Source organism: Macaca mulatta, chromosome 10 (genome assembly GCF_049350105.2).
Source record: "Macaca mulatta isolate MMU2019108-1 chromosome 10, T2T-MMU8v2.0, whole genome shotgun sequence".
Taxonomy (NCBI): domain Eukaryota; kingdom Metazoa; phylum Chordata; class Mammalia; order Primates; family Cercopithecidae; genus Macaca; species Macaca mulatta.
Window position 1 is genome coordinate 15881686 of NC_133415.1, and position 14438 is coordinate 15896123.

Sequence of the window (14438 nt, forward strand, 5' to 3'; positions counted from 1 at the left end):
CACAGATAAGTGAGACACAAATGGTTGCTTTCTTTTGAGTTTCTGATTAGCCTTTCCAAAGGAGGCAATCAGATACGTATCTATCTCAGTGAGCAGAGGGATAACTTTGAATAGAGTGGGAGGTGGGTTTGCCCTAAGCAGTTTCCCTAAGCTTGAGTTTTCCTTGGTGATTCTGGGGTCCCAAGATATTTTCCTTTCACAGTTGACATCCCCAGTGTGATAGTGTTTAGGGCTCAGAAAAAGATACCCTAAAATAGGGTGCTTTGGCATGCTGAGTTCTTTGTATAAAGGAGACTGAAGGGCCTCAGAAATAAGAGAACGAAAGTCTGTCTTTGACCCACTCCTGCCCACTTCCCTTCCTTTCCAAAACACAGGGAGGAGCTTTCTTTGAAGTTCTCTTATTTGATTAAGGGAAGTTTCTCCAGAAGGAAGACAATTGTCCTGGACACCCCTTCCTGGAATCTACATCAATCAGAGAAGATTAACTCATATTGCAGGACAGGAGAATAATTAAAAGTTGCTCAAGACACCACACCGAGATAGACTTTTTGCTTATTCTTTCAACTATAGTTATGTGTTCAATAACAATGTTTCAGTCAACTGCATATACAACCATGGTTTGATAAGATTATAGTGGACTTGAGAAATTCCTATTGCCTAATATGCCGAAGGAAGAAAACGTTTTAAAATGTATTTTGTGTACTCTAAGTGTGCTGTGTTTATAAAGCCTACAATAGTATGCAGTAATGTCCTAGGCCTTCACATTCACTCACCACTCGCTGACTCATCTGGAGCAACTCTCAGCCCCGCAAGCTCCATTTGTGGTAAGTGCCCTATACAGGAGAGCCAATTCTTATCTTTTTTTTTTTTTTTTTTTTGAGACAGAGTCTCGCTCTGCCGCCCAGGCTGGAGTGCAGTGGCCGGATCTCAGCTCACTGCAAGCTCCGCCTCCCGGGTTCACGCCATTCTCCTGCCTCAGCCTCCCAGTAGCTGGGAGTACAGGCGCCCGCCACCTCGCCCGGCTAGTTTTTTTGTATTTTTAAAGTAGAGACGGGGTTTCACCGTGTCAGCCAGGATGGTCTCGATCTCCTGACCTCGTGATCCGCCCGTCTCGGCCTCCCAAAGTGCTGGGATTACAGGCTTGAGCCACCGCGCCCGGCCCAATTCTTATCTTTTATGCCATATTTTTACTTTTCTTTTTCTCTGTTTACATATGTTTAGATGCACAAATATTTCCCATTGTGCTGCAATTCCCTATAGTATTCAGTAGTCACATGCTGTACAGGTGTGTAGCCTGCGAGCAATAGGCTCTCCCATATAGCCTAGGTGTGTAGTAGGCTATGCCATCTAAGTTTGGATAAGTATACTCTGTGATAATCACAGGACAATGCAGTTGCCTAACGACGCACTTCTCAGAATGTATCTGTCATGCGCATCTAGGTGCAGAGACCACCAAACAGACTTTGTGTGAGCAATAAAGCTTTTTAATCACTTGGGTGCAGGCGGGCTGAGTCCAAAAAGAGAGTCAGCGAAGGGAGATAAGGGTGGGGCCGTTTTATAGGATTTGGGTAGGTAAAGGAAAATTACAGTCAAAGGGGGGTTGTTCTCTAGCGGGCAGGAGTGGGGGTCACAAGGTGCTCAGTGGGGGAGCTTTTTGAGCCAGGATGAGCCAGGAAAAGGAATTTCACAAGATAATGTCATCGCTTTAGGCAAGGACCGGTCATTTTCACTTCTTTTGTGGTGGAATGTCATCAGTTAAGGAAGGGCGGGCATTTGCACTTCTTTTGTGATTCTTCAGTTACTTCAGGCCATCTGGGCGTATATACGTGCAAGTCACAGGGGATGTGCAAGTCACAGGGGATGCGATGGCTTGGTTTGGGCTCAGAGGCCTAACAGTATCCCTGTCACCAAGAGATACATGACTGTATTATTCTTCTTTTTTCTTTTTTTTTTTTTTTGAGATGGAGTTTCATTCTGTCACCTACAGCCTGCATTCAAGTGATTTTCCTGCCTCAGCCTCCCGAGTAGATGGGATTACAAGTACCCTGCCACTACATCTGGCTAATTTTTGTATTTATAGTAGAGACAAGGTATTGCCATGTTGGCCAGGCTGGTCTCAAAGTCCTGACCTCAGGTGATCTACCTTTCTCAGTGTAATAAGGCAAACTTTGCTCACCATACACTTCCTGCCCCTACCCCCTCCCATGGCCTGTGTCTCTACCTCCCCATCAGAGGCCCCACTTCCTGTAGCTTGGGGTGCTATTTAAGCTTCCGCCATCTGGCCCACATTAAAAAATGTATATGCCTTTTCTCCTGTTAACCTGTCTATTGTCAGCTTGTTTTATAGATTCAAATTCTTAAACCTTCAAGGTCTAGAAAGGAAGTTCCTTCTGCCCCTCCAATAGTATAAAGAAGTGGAGCCTTTTGGTAGGTGATAGAGTCATGAGGGCCCTGCCTTTAGGCATGGAATTAGTGCCTTTATAAAAGAGACCCAGGGGGGCTTGTTTGCCCCTTCTGCCATATGAGGACACAGCAAGACGGTGCCATCTGTGAAGCAGAGTGAACATTCACCAGATATGGAATCTGCTAGTGCCTTGATTTTGGACTTCCTAGCCTCCAGAACTGTGGATTTCTGGATACATCTCTGTTGTTTGTAAATTACCCGTCTAAGGTATTTTGTTAAAGCAGCACAAACAGACTAAGACACTTGGCGAGTGACATAACCTCCTTGGCTTAGTCATCTTCAGTTACTATAACAAAATAGTAACAAACTACTATAGATTGAGTTGCTTACACCACAGAAATGTATTGTTTCACAGTTCCAGAGGCCAGAAGTCCCAGACTGAGCTGCTGGTTCATTCAGTTCCTGGTGAGGGCTCTCTTCTTCTGCCTTGCAGGTGGCTGCCTTCTTGCTGTGTCTACAAATAGCCTTCCTTCAGTGCAGGTGTGCAGCAGGGGTGGGGAGGTCCTCTTGCATTGAAAGGACACAAAGATAGATGTGTACCCGCCCCCCACCCGCTACACCCTTGTTCTGCTCTCTAATCTTTGCACATACCAGAGATTTCGTAAGTTCTGTGAGTACCTGGTTTTCTGCACGTACCAGAGATTTTGTTTTGCACATACCAGAGATTTTGTAAGTTCTGAGGCAAGGTCACAAGACGTGTTTAAGTAAGATAAACTCTTGCTGCCATAAACCTGCTCTCCCGCCTCAAAGTTTGAACCAAAATATCAGAAATGGCAGGAACCAATCATAGTTAGCCAAATCGCCTTGTTCAAACACTAGCCAATCATATATCTGATTTGTATAATAACTCTATGCCCACTTTTCTTAGACTATATAACATTGTTCGGAGCTGAGTGGGGGAGCTCTCCTGCCCGTCTCGTTTCACGAGCAAGTGAGAGCTCCAGGTTCGAACCTGTAGTAAAGATCCTTGCTGCTTAGCTTTGACTCTGGACTCTGGTGGTCTTCTTCGGGGAATAAACGGTCTGGGCATAACAGCATTTCCTCCTCCTCTTATAAGGAGGTCAATTCCATTGGGCAAGAACCTCACCCTATGGCCTCATTCAACCCTAATTACCTCCCAAAGGGTCCATCTCTAAATACAGCCACATTTTGGTTCAGGACTTCAACATATGAATTTGGAGGAGGAGACAATTTAGTTCTTAACTCTCCCTGTGGCTCAGTGACTCTTTGTTAAAACTGGGAAGACCCGGCTGGGCATGGTGGCTCAAACCTATAACCCCAGCACTTTGGGAGGCCAAGGTGCCTGGATCACTTGAGGTCAGGAATTCGAGACCAGCCTGGCCAAAATGGTGAAACCCTGTCTCTACTAAAAATACCCAAATCAGCTGAGCGTGATGGTGTATGCCTGGAATCCCAGCTACTTGGGAGGCTGAGGCAGGAGAATTGCTTGCACTCAGGAGGCAGAGGTTGCAGTGAGCCGAGATCATGCCACTGCACTCCAGCCTGGGCAACAGAGACCCTGTCTCAAAACAAACAAACAAACAGGGGAGACCCTTTTCCCAGCAATAGGCCTTAAGGAGCATTGAGGGATAAACAGAAGGCATGCCTAGGTCTGTCCAGGACAGGCACCCTCATCTCCAAGATGTACTTGATATTATTTGGACCTCCAAGGCCATTGTATGCCATGTCCTAAGAAACATTCATGTAAACTTTACATACACACAGACACACACACACCCACACCCACACCCACACATGCTCCCTTAACCCCTTCCAGTAAGACTTGGTTTCACAGGTCCCAGTTAAATCCTTCCCTACCCCTCTGGCCCTTGACCTTACTTTCTGTTGCAAGCTCTCGTAGTACTGGGTGAGTTCTGTGAGTTTCCTCTCCCACTCCGAGGCCTTGGATCTCAACTCTTCCGCAAACTCTGCCCTTGCTCCTTCCTTCAGGTGCTTCCATCCCTTTGAGAGAGCGACGCAGTCAAAGCCAAGGGAGATGACGGACATCACACCTCCCCGCAGGCGAGCATTCTTGGTCATCGCCAGTGTTGTTCCCCCAAAGGCCTTTTGTATCTGCCTGCTGCTCCGGGAGGAGACTTGGCCAGTGGTCAGAAGACGCTTGCTAGCACTGGCCAAGTGTGGGTCAGCTCTGAGTTTCTGAAATGCACGGATGTTTTTCTTGGCATCCTTCAAGACGCTTACACCATTATAGGTAATCTTTATAGCAGCTGTGACATAGTCTGCCCTGTTTGCCTCATCCTCCCTGTCCTCTTGGTCATGGGTGGGCAGTATGTCTTCAGCCTGTGCTTGGGCTTTTTTATTTTCGGATTTTTCCAACATACCACTCACAATGCTGGTGACCCCAGCTGCTGCTGCCAAACCTTGACCAGTGGCGGAGAGCAATAGGCTTACTCCTCCTGTTACTGGGGCAAAGGCTAAACCCAGGAGGCTCATCGCGTCAGAGATGACAGCAGTAGAGTTGATCACTATGTTAGCCTTGGTGAATTTCTTGTGAGTTTTGTCAGTATCCTCTGCAAGGGCACGGAGCTTGTCAATGTTCCCTTTTAGATCTTCTTTCAATCTGGGAAATTCTCTCAAAAATATTTTTTCTTCAGGGGACAGATCTCTGTATTGTAGCTCCTCGTCTTCACACAGAGGAACATCTTCCTCATCCCTGAGGAGAAATGAAATAAAGATTTTGCTTCAGCTTCCCAGATGGGAAACTGCTTGTGGCTCTTGGATATTCTTGCCACTCTCAACTTCGAATCCTCCCTGTACCTCCCTACAAAATCCCCTGAAAAGTCCCAGAGCATTGTAGAGTAGTTCAACTTTCGCTGAAAACTACTGGTTCCGTGGAGAAAAGAAACACGTAAGAGGGGCATGTGGAAGGATAAATGTGAGTCACCCCAGCCTTGGTCAAGGAATAGGGAAGGAAGATTAAGTCCTGAGGTATGTTTTCAGCCTTGTTCAGAGAAAGCACAGCACTGCTGCAGAGGAGGGGCAGTGGGGAAATGTTAAAACCCCACTCAAGATAAGGAACTTGGGAACAACGGCGGGAGAGATCTGGGAAAAGTAGGAGAAAGAGAAGACAAGGTAGTGGGCAGGGGATGAGAGTCCCAGATGTGTAGAAGTGAGTAGGAGGGTGGAGGGGGCCATATTGAGTCATACATCCTCCACTCTGATGACCCTGAATCTGGCTACGTGGGGTGTGCCTCTGCTTCTATCAGGAGTTACACATTGAGAGTTGAGATAAATTATTATTCATGTCCTGAATGCTCTCCTTGCTCTTGGTCAGCTTTACTTGACCCTTCAAGCAGATGGGATTGGTCCTTTATGGAAGAAGTTTGAGACAAAGAGACCCAGACCCCTCTTCCTCCAACATTTCACAGGACGAAGTACGAAGGGATCTTTGCCAGGTCAGTTGGCTTTGACCTTCAAGGGAGAGGTGCATCAGGGTGAGAGCAAAGCCTACTGCTTGGGGCATTTTCTCATGTAAGGTGCCATTTGTGCATTTCTTTCAGGGTGAGCCAAGGAGGCCTGGTGATAACAGATGCCCTGGCCCAAAGGAGAACATCAGAGCTGGAGGGGACCCTGGAGAGGATCTGGGCCATCTCCTTTATGATTCAGTGGGGGGCCTCAAGCCCAGAGAGAAAAGAGGACACTCCCAAAGGAACATGCAAGGTAAAGATGGAGCGTTGGGTGGGCTCTGAGTCCTAAACTTGGTGCTTTCTGCCCTTCCTCTCATCTGTCAGTTGATGTCATGGCCTCCTCATTGAAGTATATGTATGTCCATAAATGTTTTTATCTTTAAATCTCTCTTTCCACACACACATGCACAGAATTCCTCAGTGGGAAAGATTAGAAACTAAATATACCATCGAGCATATGTTTTAAGTATTAATGAATTAATAAATTTAGGCCCAATTATCCATTAGTCCACAGATGTAAATCAGTTAACAGAGCAGAAGATCACCAGGGCTTGCAATGGGGAAGGGGTGGGATGAAGGCAAGCGGGGTGGTCCTGATGAAGAACCCTAGACATAAAAGATGCCATAGTTTAGCCCACCCTGATCTTTGTATTTCCTCAAGGTATGCTAGACAAAAAGAAACAGCAAATAGATACGTAGCTGCAAAGATCAACAATGCCACTGTATATTAACTGTAGAGTTTTGGTTTTAGCATGGCTGATAACTAATAGAAGCTTGACTTCATGTGTTTCTTAATTAAACCAAGCATCTCACAAGTGAACATCTCTGCTCCAGTACATCCTGTATCAGTTGGTGATGTCTACTGGCATTGGATAACATTTCAGTTCAGTTCCATGAGATACTACACATAATTCACCTAATTCACAGAGCAAATATTTGTTACTTGCACACATTGTGCAGGAGGCTGATTTACCAGTAACTGGGCTTAAATTCATTAATTTGTTAACACCAAATGGCTTCCTTCCTTGGTGGTATATGAGCTGAAGAAATGGAGTTCCTGTCTTCAAGAGAGTTACAGAGATGAGGCTCCAGAGTGGAGCAACTTCTATCTTTGGAGTCTTATCGCCCAACGCCATGTGACTGACTCAATCTTGACTTGCTCTCCAAAATATTTACTTTAGCTCTGTGAAGTATTTTTTTCCCTAGGGGAACGGATTTTCGTATGCATAATAGAGACCAGCGGGAAGATAAGGCCCCACAGGTAATCCTATCAGAGCACATGTATTCCTTATTGTGAGGATGCCTGCAGCATTTCAACAGAACCAGCCCTCTCCCTGGGGACTAGGCCTTTTGGGTTACCTTTCCAAACCAACACCAGCTTCACTTTCTTCCTCTGCCTGGTTGTCCAGCAGCATCTGTGGCACCAAATCTGTGTCCCCAGGAGTCAAATGATTTTCTGGTCAGGAATGTAGAAAAACAACATTACTGCACATATGATGAAACCTTATGAAATTCAGGTGTGGAGGGATTTTGGATTCTGTGGTATCAAAATAACAACCATATAGCATACTAAATATTTGCAAACTATTATTTTAAAATTGTATGTTGAGGTGTAGCTTACACACAATAAATGCATGCGGTGAAATAGTCAGTTCAATACATTGTGACCTCTTTATTGGAGGGTAGCAGTATACACCACCCCAAAATATGCCACTTTGGCATAAGGATTATTTTGAGCCAAAAGCAATTGAGAAGAAGTGGGTACAAGAAAAGTTCTCCACCCTCCCCCTATTTGCCTAAAAGCAAGACATAAATTTACAAAGGTAAAGCTGTCCCTCATCTCCTCACTACCAGAAAGGATAAAGTTCGATCACCAAAGATGACATTGACTTGCCTTCCCATAAAGTGTTCCTCCTGGAGACTTAAAACCCTTTTCCACTGTCTTACTACTTGTCTAAAAATGTACTGTTCATTGTTGGAGGTGTATTGAAACAGGAATTCAAAGCTACCTCTTTGAGAATTATTTAATCCCTGGATCTCTCCCATGTCCATATGAAATAGACATGTTAACACACTTCTGCTTGGTTTTCTCTTGTTAATCTGTCTTGGGTTACAGGAGTCTGTTCCAGCTAAGAACTTATGAGGGTTGAGAAAAAAATTACTTTTCCTCCCATACATAGCCAAGGGCTGGTAACAACCCAAATACATCAATCAATAGAAGAATAAACAAACAAATTATAGTATTTTTATATAGTTAAATACTACATAGCAATAACAACTTTTAAAACTACTGATACCCAAACAACATGGAATAACTTCACAGACATTATTATTGAGTGAAAGAAATCAAACAAATGACTCCTTTTATATGAAGTTCAATAATATGCAAATGAATTGGTTGTAGAAGTCAGAATCATGGTTTTCTCTCAGGTGGGGCGATTATTGACTGGGAGGAGGAAGTACAAGGAAATCTCCTGTTCTCCATCTTGACCTGGGTGAGTGATTTCTTAGATGGATATTATAAGAGAGGGAAAAAAAATTTTCCCTCTATTCTTCTAAGTTCTCAACTAGAACCCCTGTAACTCAAGACAGATAAATAAGAGAAAAACAAACAGAAATGTACTCTTAAGTGTATGTAGGAGACACCAGGGAATAAACAATTCTCAGAGGAGTGGCTTAGAACTCCCTGCTTATATAACCACACTCAACAAAGAATTATACAATTTTAGAGAAGTGACAAGATGAAGAAAAAGACTTTGCATCTTGAGGGCCACCAAACTGTGGGTAGACAAATAAAAACGAAATGAAGAATAGAAAGAGACTAGTCAATAAAGTTTGTTACGCAGCTTCCTCTGGTACCATCTCCAGGCCCATAAAGGTCTAAAGTTCTCAGTGGTTAACCTTTATTATCCTTGATAGAAAGACCTTTGTAAATTTAGGTCTTGCTTTTAGGCAAATAGAGAGAGGACAGAGAGCCTTCCTGCATCTGCTTCTTCTTAATTGCCTTCACCTCAAGAATCCCTATGCCAAAGGGGCGTATCTCGGAGTAGCGTATTCTGTTCTCTCACAAATATTATGACCACATGGACAGTAATGATTAAAGGATCATTTTCACCGAACAAAGCAGTAATTTACAAGGCCCCTTTGTACAAATTGTATTCCCAAAAACATAATATGTTGTGATATTGTGATTTATAAGTATAATTATATATAGATATATAATTACATATACGTGTGTATATGTGTGTGTGTGTGTGTGTGTGTGTGTGTGTATGGTTCTCATCCCCATTTCTGGCACAGGGCTCCTAAAACCCTTGAAATTTCCTGGTGATGAAAACAATAAAGGTGAAAAGAGCATCTTTTCTTAACCATAACCGGGCCCTTTTAGCCACACCTGAGTTGATGTTAATGAGGTGACTTTAGAAAGCCTCCAAGGATGGGGGCGCTGGTCGTCTGGGGAAACAACCATGTGATTTGAGGGTTGGAATATTCAGCCCTTGAGTTCCAGGAGAGGAGAGAGACTGGAGATTGAGTTAACCACCAATGGTCCATAGTTTCTTTAACCAATCATGCCTGTGTAAGGAAGCCTCCATAAAAGCCCAAAAGGACAGGGTTCAAAGAGCTTCTGGGTTGGTGAACACATGGAGATACCTGGAGGGTGGTGTGCCCAGAGAGGGCATGGGAACTCCATGTCTCTTCCCCCATATCTTGCCCTGTGCATCAATTCCATCTGGCCATTCTTGAGTTGGATCCTTTATAAAAAACTGGTCATTGTAAATAAATGTTTCCCTGAGTTTTGCAAGCTGTTCTAGCAAATTATTGAAACTGAGGAAGGGGGTGTGGAAATCTTCCATGTGTCACCACATTGGACAAAAGTTGTGGGTAACCTGGGGACCCACCACTTACAACTGGTGTCTGAAGTAGGGGCAGTCTTATGGGACTGAGCCCTTAACCTGTGGGATCTAATGGTATCTCCAAGGAGATAGTGTCTGAATTGAGTTAAACTGTAGGATGCCAAGTTTGTTCTCATCAAGAAGTGGAGAATTGCTTGGTGTAGGGGGAAAAACTCACACATTTTGGTGACCAGAAGAAGTAAATTGGTGTGAGTATTGAGGGTAGTAGTAGAGTTCAGCCTCCTTCCTTCGCCTCTCTTGCACACACCCTCTTGCCCTTCTGCCTTCTGCCTTCTGCCATGGGATAACACAGCAAGAAGGTCCTTGCCAGATGCTAGCACCCTGATATTGAACTTCCCAGCCTCCAGAACTGTGAGAAATAAATTTCTTTTCTTCATAAATTCCCCAGTTTGTGGTATTCTGTTATAGCAGCACAAAACAGACTAAGACAGAATAAAAGAGTCCCCCAGTCCTTCTATCTACAAGGTAAAAATTTTAGGAGCTCTATGTTGGTAGGGGTGATGGCAGCAGTTAGATTTGCAGAAATCCACAGGTTTCACCAGCGCATGTGGGAGGTGAGAGAGTAGAGTCAAGGATAACATCATATTTTTGGGCCTTGAACAACTGTTACAATGAAGATCCCATTTACTGAGATGGGAAGGGGTGAAGGTTTTTTTGGTAGGATATGTGTTTGTCGTGGGGTGTGATAGAGTTCAGTGTGGGATGGGTTAAGTTTGAGAAACCTGTTAGACAGCCAAGTGATGTTGAGTCTGTTTCTGGCTGGAGATCAAATTTGGGAGCCATCAGTGCAGAAAGTAGTTGAAATCATGACTTGGGTGAGAACCCCAGGATAAGAGTAACAGTAGAGACAAAGTGCAGTCAAAGAACTGGATCCTGAGCACTCCAACAGTGGGACCTGAGGAAAGAGAGGAGGAAGAACAAGAGATGGAACACAGGAGCAGCTAGTGAAGCACACAGAGAACTCACAGAGAATGGCATTTTGGAATCCAGGGTGAAACATTTGAATATGATTGACAGCCTTTGTGTCTCCCTGTATTTTTCAACATTCTGAATCTTGCTTTCCATCTTTATCTTACGAAGATTCTGCTTTACCTGCCAGTGACAATAGCTGGAATGGAAGAAAACATACCTTGGCAGGCTGGAGATAGCGTGTTTCTGATCCTCCTCATATTCAGAATGACAGGTGTTCTGGCTGAGAAGAGACGCTGTACTACCTTTCTAGAGGAGAAAGAAGGCCTTCTCATTAGTATGGATCCAAAGCCCCTTTCTATCACTTACCTGTTCTGGGGTTTCAAGACATTCAAGATACCACTGTACGTTTCCCTTCTCAGAAAAGAGAAATAGTTTGAGATAATAAGATATAACTTATAGATAAGTAAAATAGCTAGTAAAATGCCTAGCTCAATAAATGTTCAGGAGCAACTAGTTTCTGCATTTTTCATAATTATAAATAGGATAAAAATAGTGTCTTACCTCGGATTGGCTTAGAAAGCAACCCCCAACTACTTTGTATGTTTCTTACAGGAGATACAACTGAAACAGTGACTCGAAAAAAGTTGGAACTAAAAAGTTGGGCAAAATCACAAAGGCAAAGGAAATGTCTGTGGCTGTAAGAGGAATCCTTGGGATGGAATTGTTCTGTGTCTTGATTAGTGGTAGTCACATACATCCACATGTGAGAAAATTGCAGTAAATTAAACTTGGGAAACTCAGTAATGGGTCTATGGGATCTCTCTGTATTATTTATTATAACTGCATGTAAATCTATAATTATTTCAAAATAGAAACTTTTTTTAAAGTGGCAGGCAAGTACAAAAAAAAAGTATTGTAACATTATTAATAGTAAAAAACAAAAAACAAAAAACAAACAAAAAAACACCTAAATTTCCACTTAAAGTGGACTGATTAAAAAAACTATGGCCTATCAAACAATGATATCCTATGCAGACATTAAACCAAAGGAGGCAAATTCATGTGAACAGATGTGGAAGGATCTCCTATATGCATTGGTAAATTAAAAGGCAGGGTTCATTTGTATACATAAAAGTTAAATGTGACTATATAGACAAGCATCTATGCCAGATGCAGTGGTTTATGCTTTTTTTTTTTTTTTTTTTTTGAGACAGAGTCTTGTGCTATCACCCAGGCTAGAGTGCAGTGGCACTATCTCAGCTCACTATAACCTCCACCTCCCGAGTTCAAGCGATTCTCCTGCCCTCAGCCTCCTGAGAAGGTGGGATTATAGGCATCTGCCACCACACACGGCTATTTTTGAATTTTTAGTAGAGACAGGGTTTCACCATGTTGGCCAGGCTGGTTTCCAACTCCTGACCTCAAGTGATCTGCTCACCTTGGCCTCCCAAAGTGCTGGGATTACAGGCATGAGCCACCAAGCCTGGCCAGTTTATGCCTTTAATCCCAGTACTTTGAGAGGCTGAAGTGGGAGGAAAGTAGCCAGGCATGGTGGTTTGCATCTGTAATCCCAGCTACTCAGAAGACTGAGGCAGGAGGATCACTTGAGCCCAGAAGTCGGAGACCAGCCTTGGTAAAACAGTGAGACCTTGTCTCCGAAAAAAAAGAAAAAGAAAAAGAAAAAAAAATTTAATAGCAGTAATCAGTGATGAGATTAAGGGTCAGGAACCAGTGGAAGCTTGCTTTTCTCTAGGTCCCTTCATACTTTTTGTATCAATATTTTTTGCCACGTGGCTGTCTGTGATACGTTAAGCAATTTAAAAAAAAAAACAGTTTTCCTGTGAGGCAGGTTGAATAGTGTGCCCCTTCCCCTGCCAAATTCATGTCTACTTGGAACCTTAGAATGTGACCTTATCTGGAAATAGGGTCTTTGTAGTTAAAATTAGTGAAGGATCTCCGGGTGAAATTATCCTGGATTTAGGGTGGCCCCGAAATCCACCACTGGTGTCATTATAAGAAGAGGTGACAGAGAGAGACATGGAAAAGAAGGCCGCGCGCAGACAGAGGCAGAGATTAGAGTCGTGCTGTCAGAAGCCACCGAGGCTGCAAAAGGCACAGAGGGTCTCCTGGGAGCCTGCAGCAGAAGTGTGCCCTACCGGCACTGTGATTTTTTACTTCCAGCCTCCAGAACCATGAGACACTAAATGTCTGTTGTTTGAGGCCACCCAGTTTGTGGTGCTTTCTGACAGCAGCCCTAGGGAAGCCAATATATTCCTTTGGATCTCTTCCCTACATTTGGTACTTGGTCCAGCACTTACGGCAGAAATGCCATTTCCTAGATATGGCTTCTTGCTCAGCTCATCCTCCCTTCTCTCATCCTCTTCCCTTCCACTTGTAAAAAGTTAGAAAAAAAAAAAATCCTCCCTCACATACTCTGAAGGGACACAAATTCTTTATTTTTTTTTAATTTTTAATTAATTAATTTTTTTTTTTGAGACGGAATTTTGCTCTCGTTGCCCAGGCTGGCGTACAATGGCGTGATCTTGGCTCATTGCAACCTCTACCTCCCAGATTCAAGCGATTCTCCTGCCTCAGCCTCCCAAGTAGCTGGGATTACAGGCATGTGGTAACACGCCTGGCTAATTTTTGTATTTTTAGTAGAGATGGGTTTCACCATGTTGGCCAGGCTGGTCTTGAACTCCTGACCTCAGGTGATCCACCTGCCTCAGCCTCCCAAAGTGCTGGGATTACAGGAGTGAACCACCATGCCCAGCCTGGGACACAAATTCTTATAGCCATTCATTTTCTAATTGTTTAAATGAATACAAGTTTACGGTTGAAAATTTAGAAATAAATTATAAAATCCACCTGTACACTCACCACATGGAAATAAAAACTAGTGACATTTTATTTTACAAACCCAAAATTTAAATGAATGCTGTTCAGGTAGCTTGTGTGAATTCTTGTCACTTAACATTGTATCGTTGGGGCTGGGCGCGGTGGCTCAAGCCTGTAATCCCAGCACTTTGGGAGGCCGAAACGGGTGGATCACGAGGTCAGTAGATCAAGACCATCCTGGCTAACACAGTGAAACCCCGTCTGTACGAAAAAATACAAAAAACTAGCTGGGCGAGGTGGTGGGCGCCTGTAGTCCCAGCTACTCGGAAGGCTGAAGCAGGAGAATGGCATGAACCCTGGAGGCGGAGCTTGCGTGAGCTGAGATCCGGCCACTGCACTCCAGCCTGGGCCACAGAGCAAGACTCCGTCTCAAAAAAAAAAAACAAAAAAACAAAACATTGTATGGTAGTAGTTCCCCAGGTGATATATAGAAACCGTGTCACATTTCATTATACCAATGTATCACTACACATTCAGTAACTTTCTCACTGTTGAAACTTTGGGTTGTTTTCAGTTATTTTTAAATTTTGTATTTATAATTTTTGGTTAAAATCCTTATATAGATGTGTGTCTACATGTTTGGTTATTTCTTTGGGGCAGTCTATGAAAAAGAATTAATGTGTCAAAGATAAAAACGTTCTCCCCTCTCTGGTATGTGAAGCTTGGTTTGATTTGAGGGGCTTGGCACCTTTAAGGACTTACTTTCGCCAGACATACATCTACCTGCTTTACAGTGACCCTGTGAAATCGATGCCAAGATTATGCCCATTTTACAGATGTGCAAACTGAGACATAGGGAGGCCAGTGTTACACAGTAAGCAG

At 43.6% G+C, this 14438-nt stretch overlaps 1 protein-coding gene across 33 annotated transcripts in view; it reads right to left on the reverse strand.

Moving 5' to 3' along the window:
* Positions 1–14438, reverse strand: part of APOL6 (apolipoprotein L6) — a 30896-nt gene that overhangs the window by 14291 nt on the left and 2167 nt on the right. For 10 of the 33 annotated variants that reach the window (XR_013399174.1, XR_013399175.1, XR_013399173.1 and 7 more), the window contains exons 2-4: positions 10936–11024; positions 7252–7348; positions 4304–5138 (exon numbers count right to left, since the gene is read on the reverse strand). Coding sequence is in view for 5 of the 33 variants with exons in the window: in XM_077949852.1 (XP_077805978.1) it covers positions 4304–5138; positions 7252–7348; positions 10936–10975 (972 nt within the window). In the remaining 28 variants the exon portion in view is untranslated. Of the gene's footprint in view, positions 1–1462; positions 2125–3820; positions 5139–7251; positions 7689–10528; positions 10702–10935; positions 11025–14438 lie in introns of those variants that run through there. The other 23 variants (XR_013399168.1, XR_013399167.1, XR_013399169.1 and 20 more) reach the window with 18 other exon arrangements.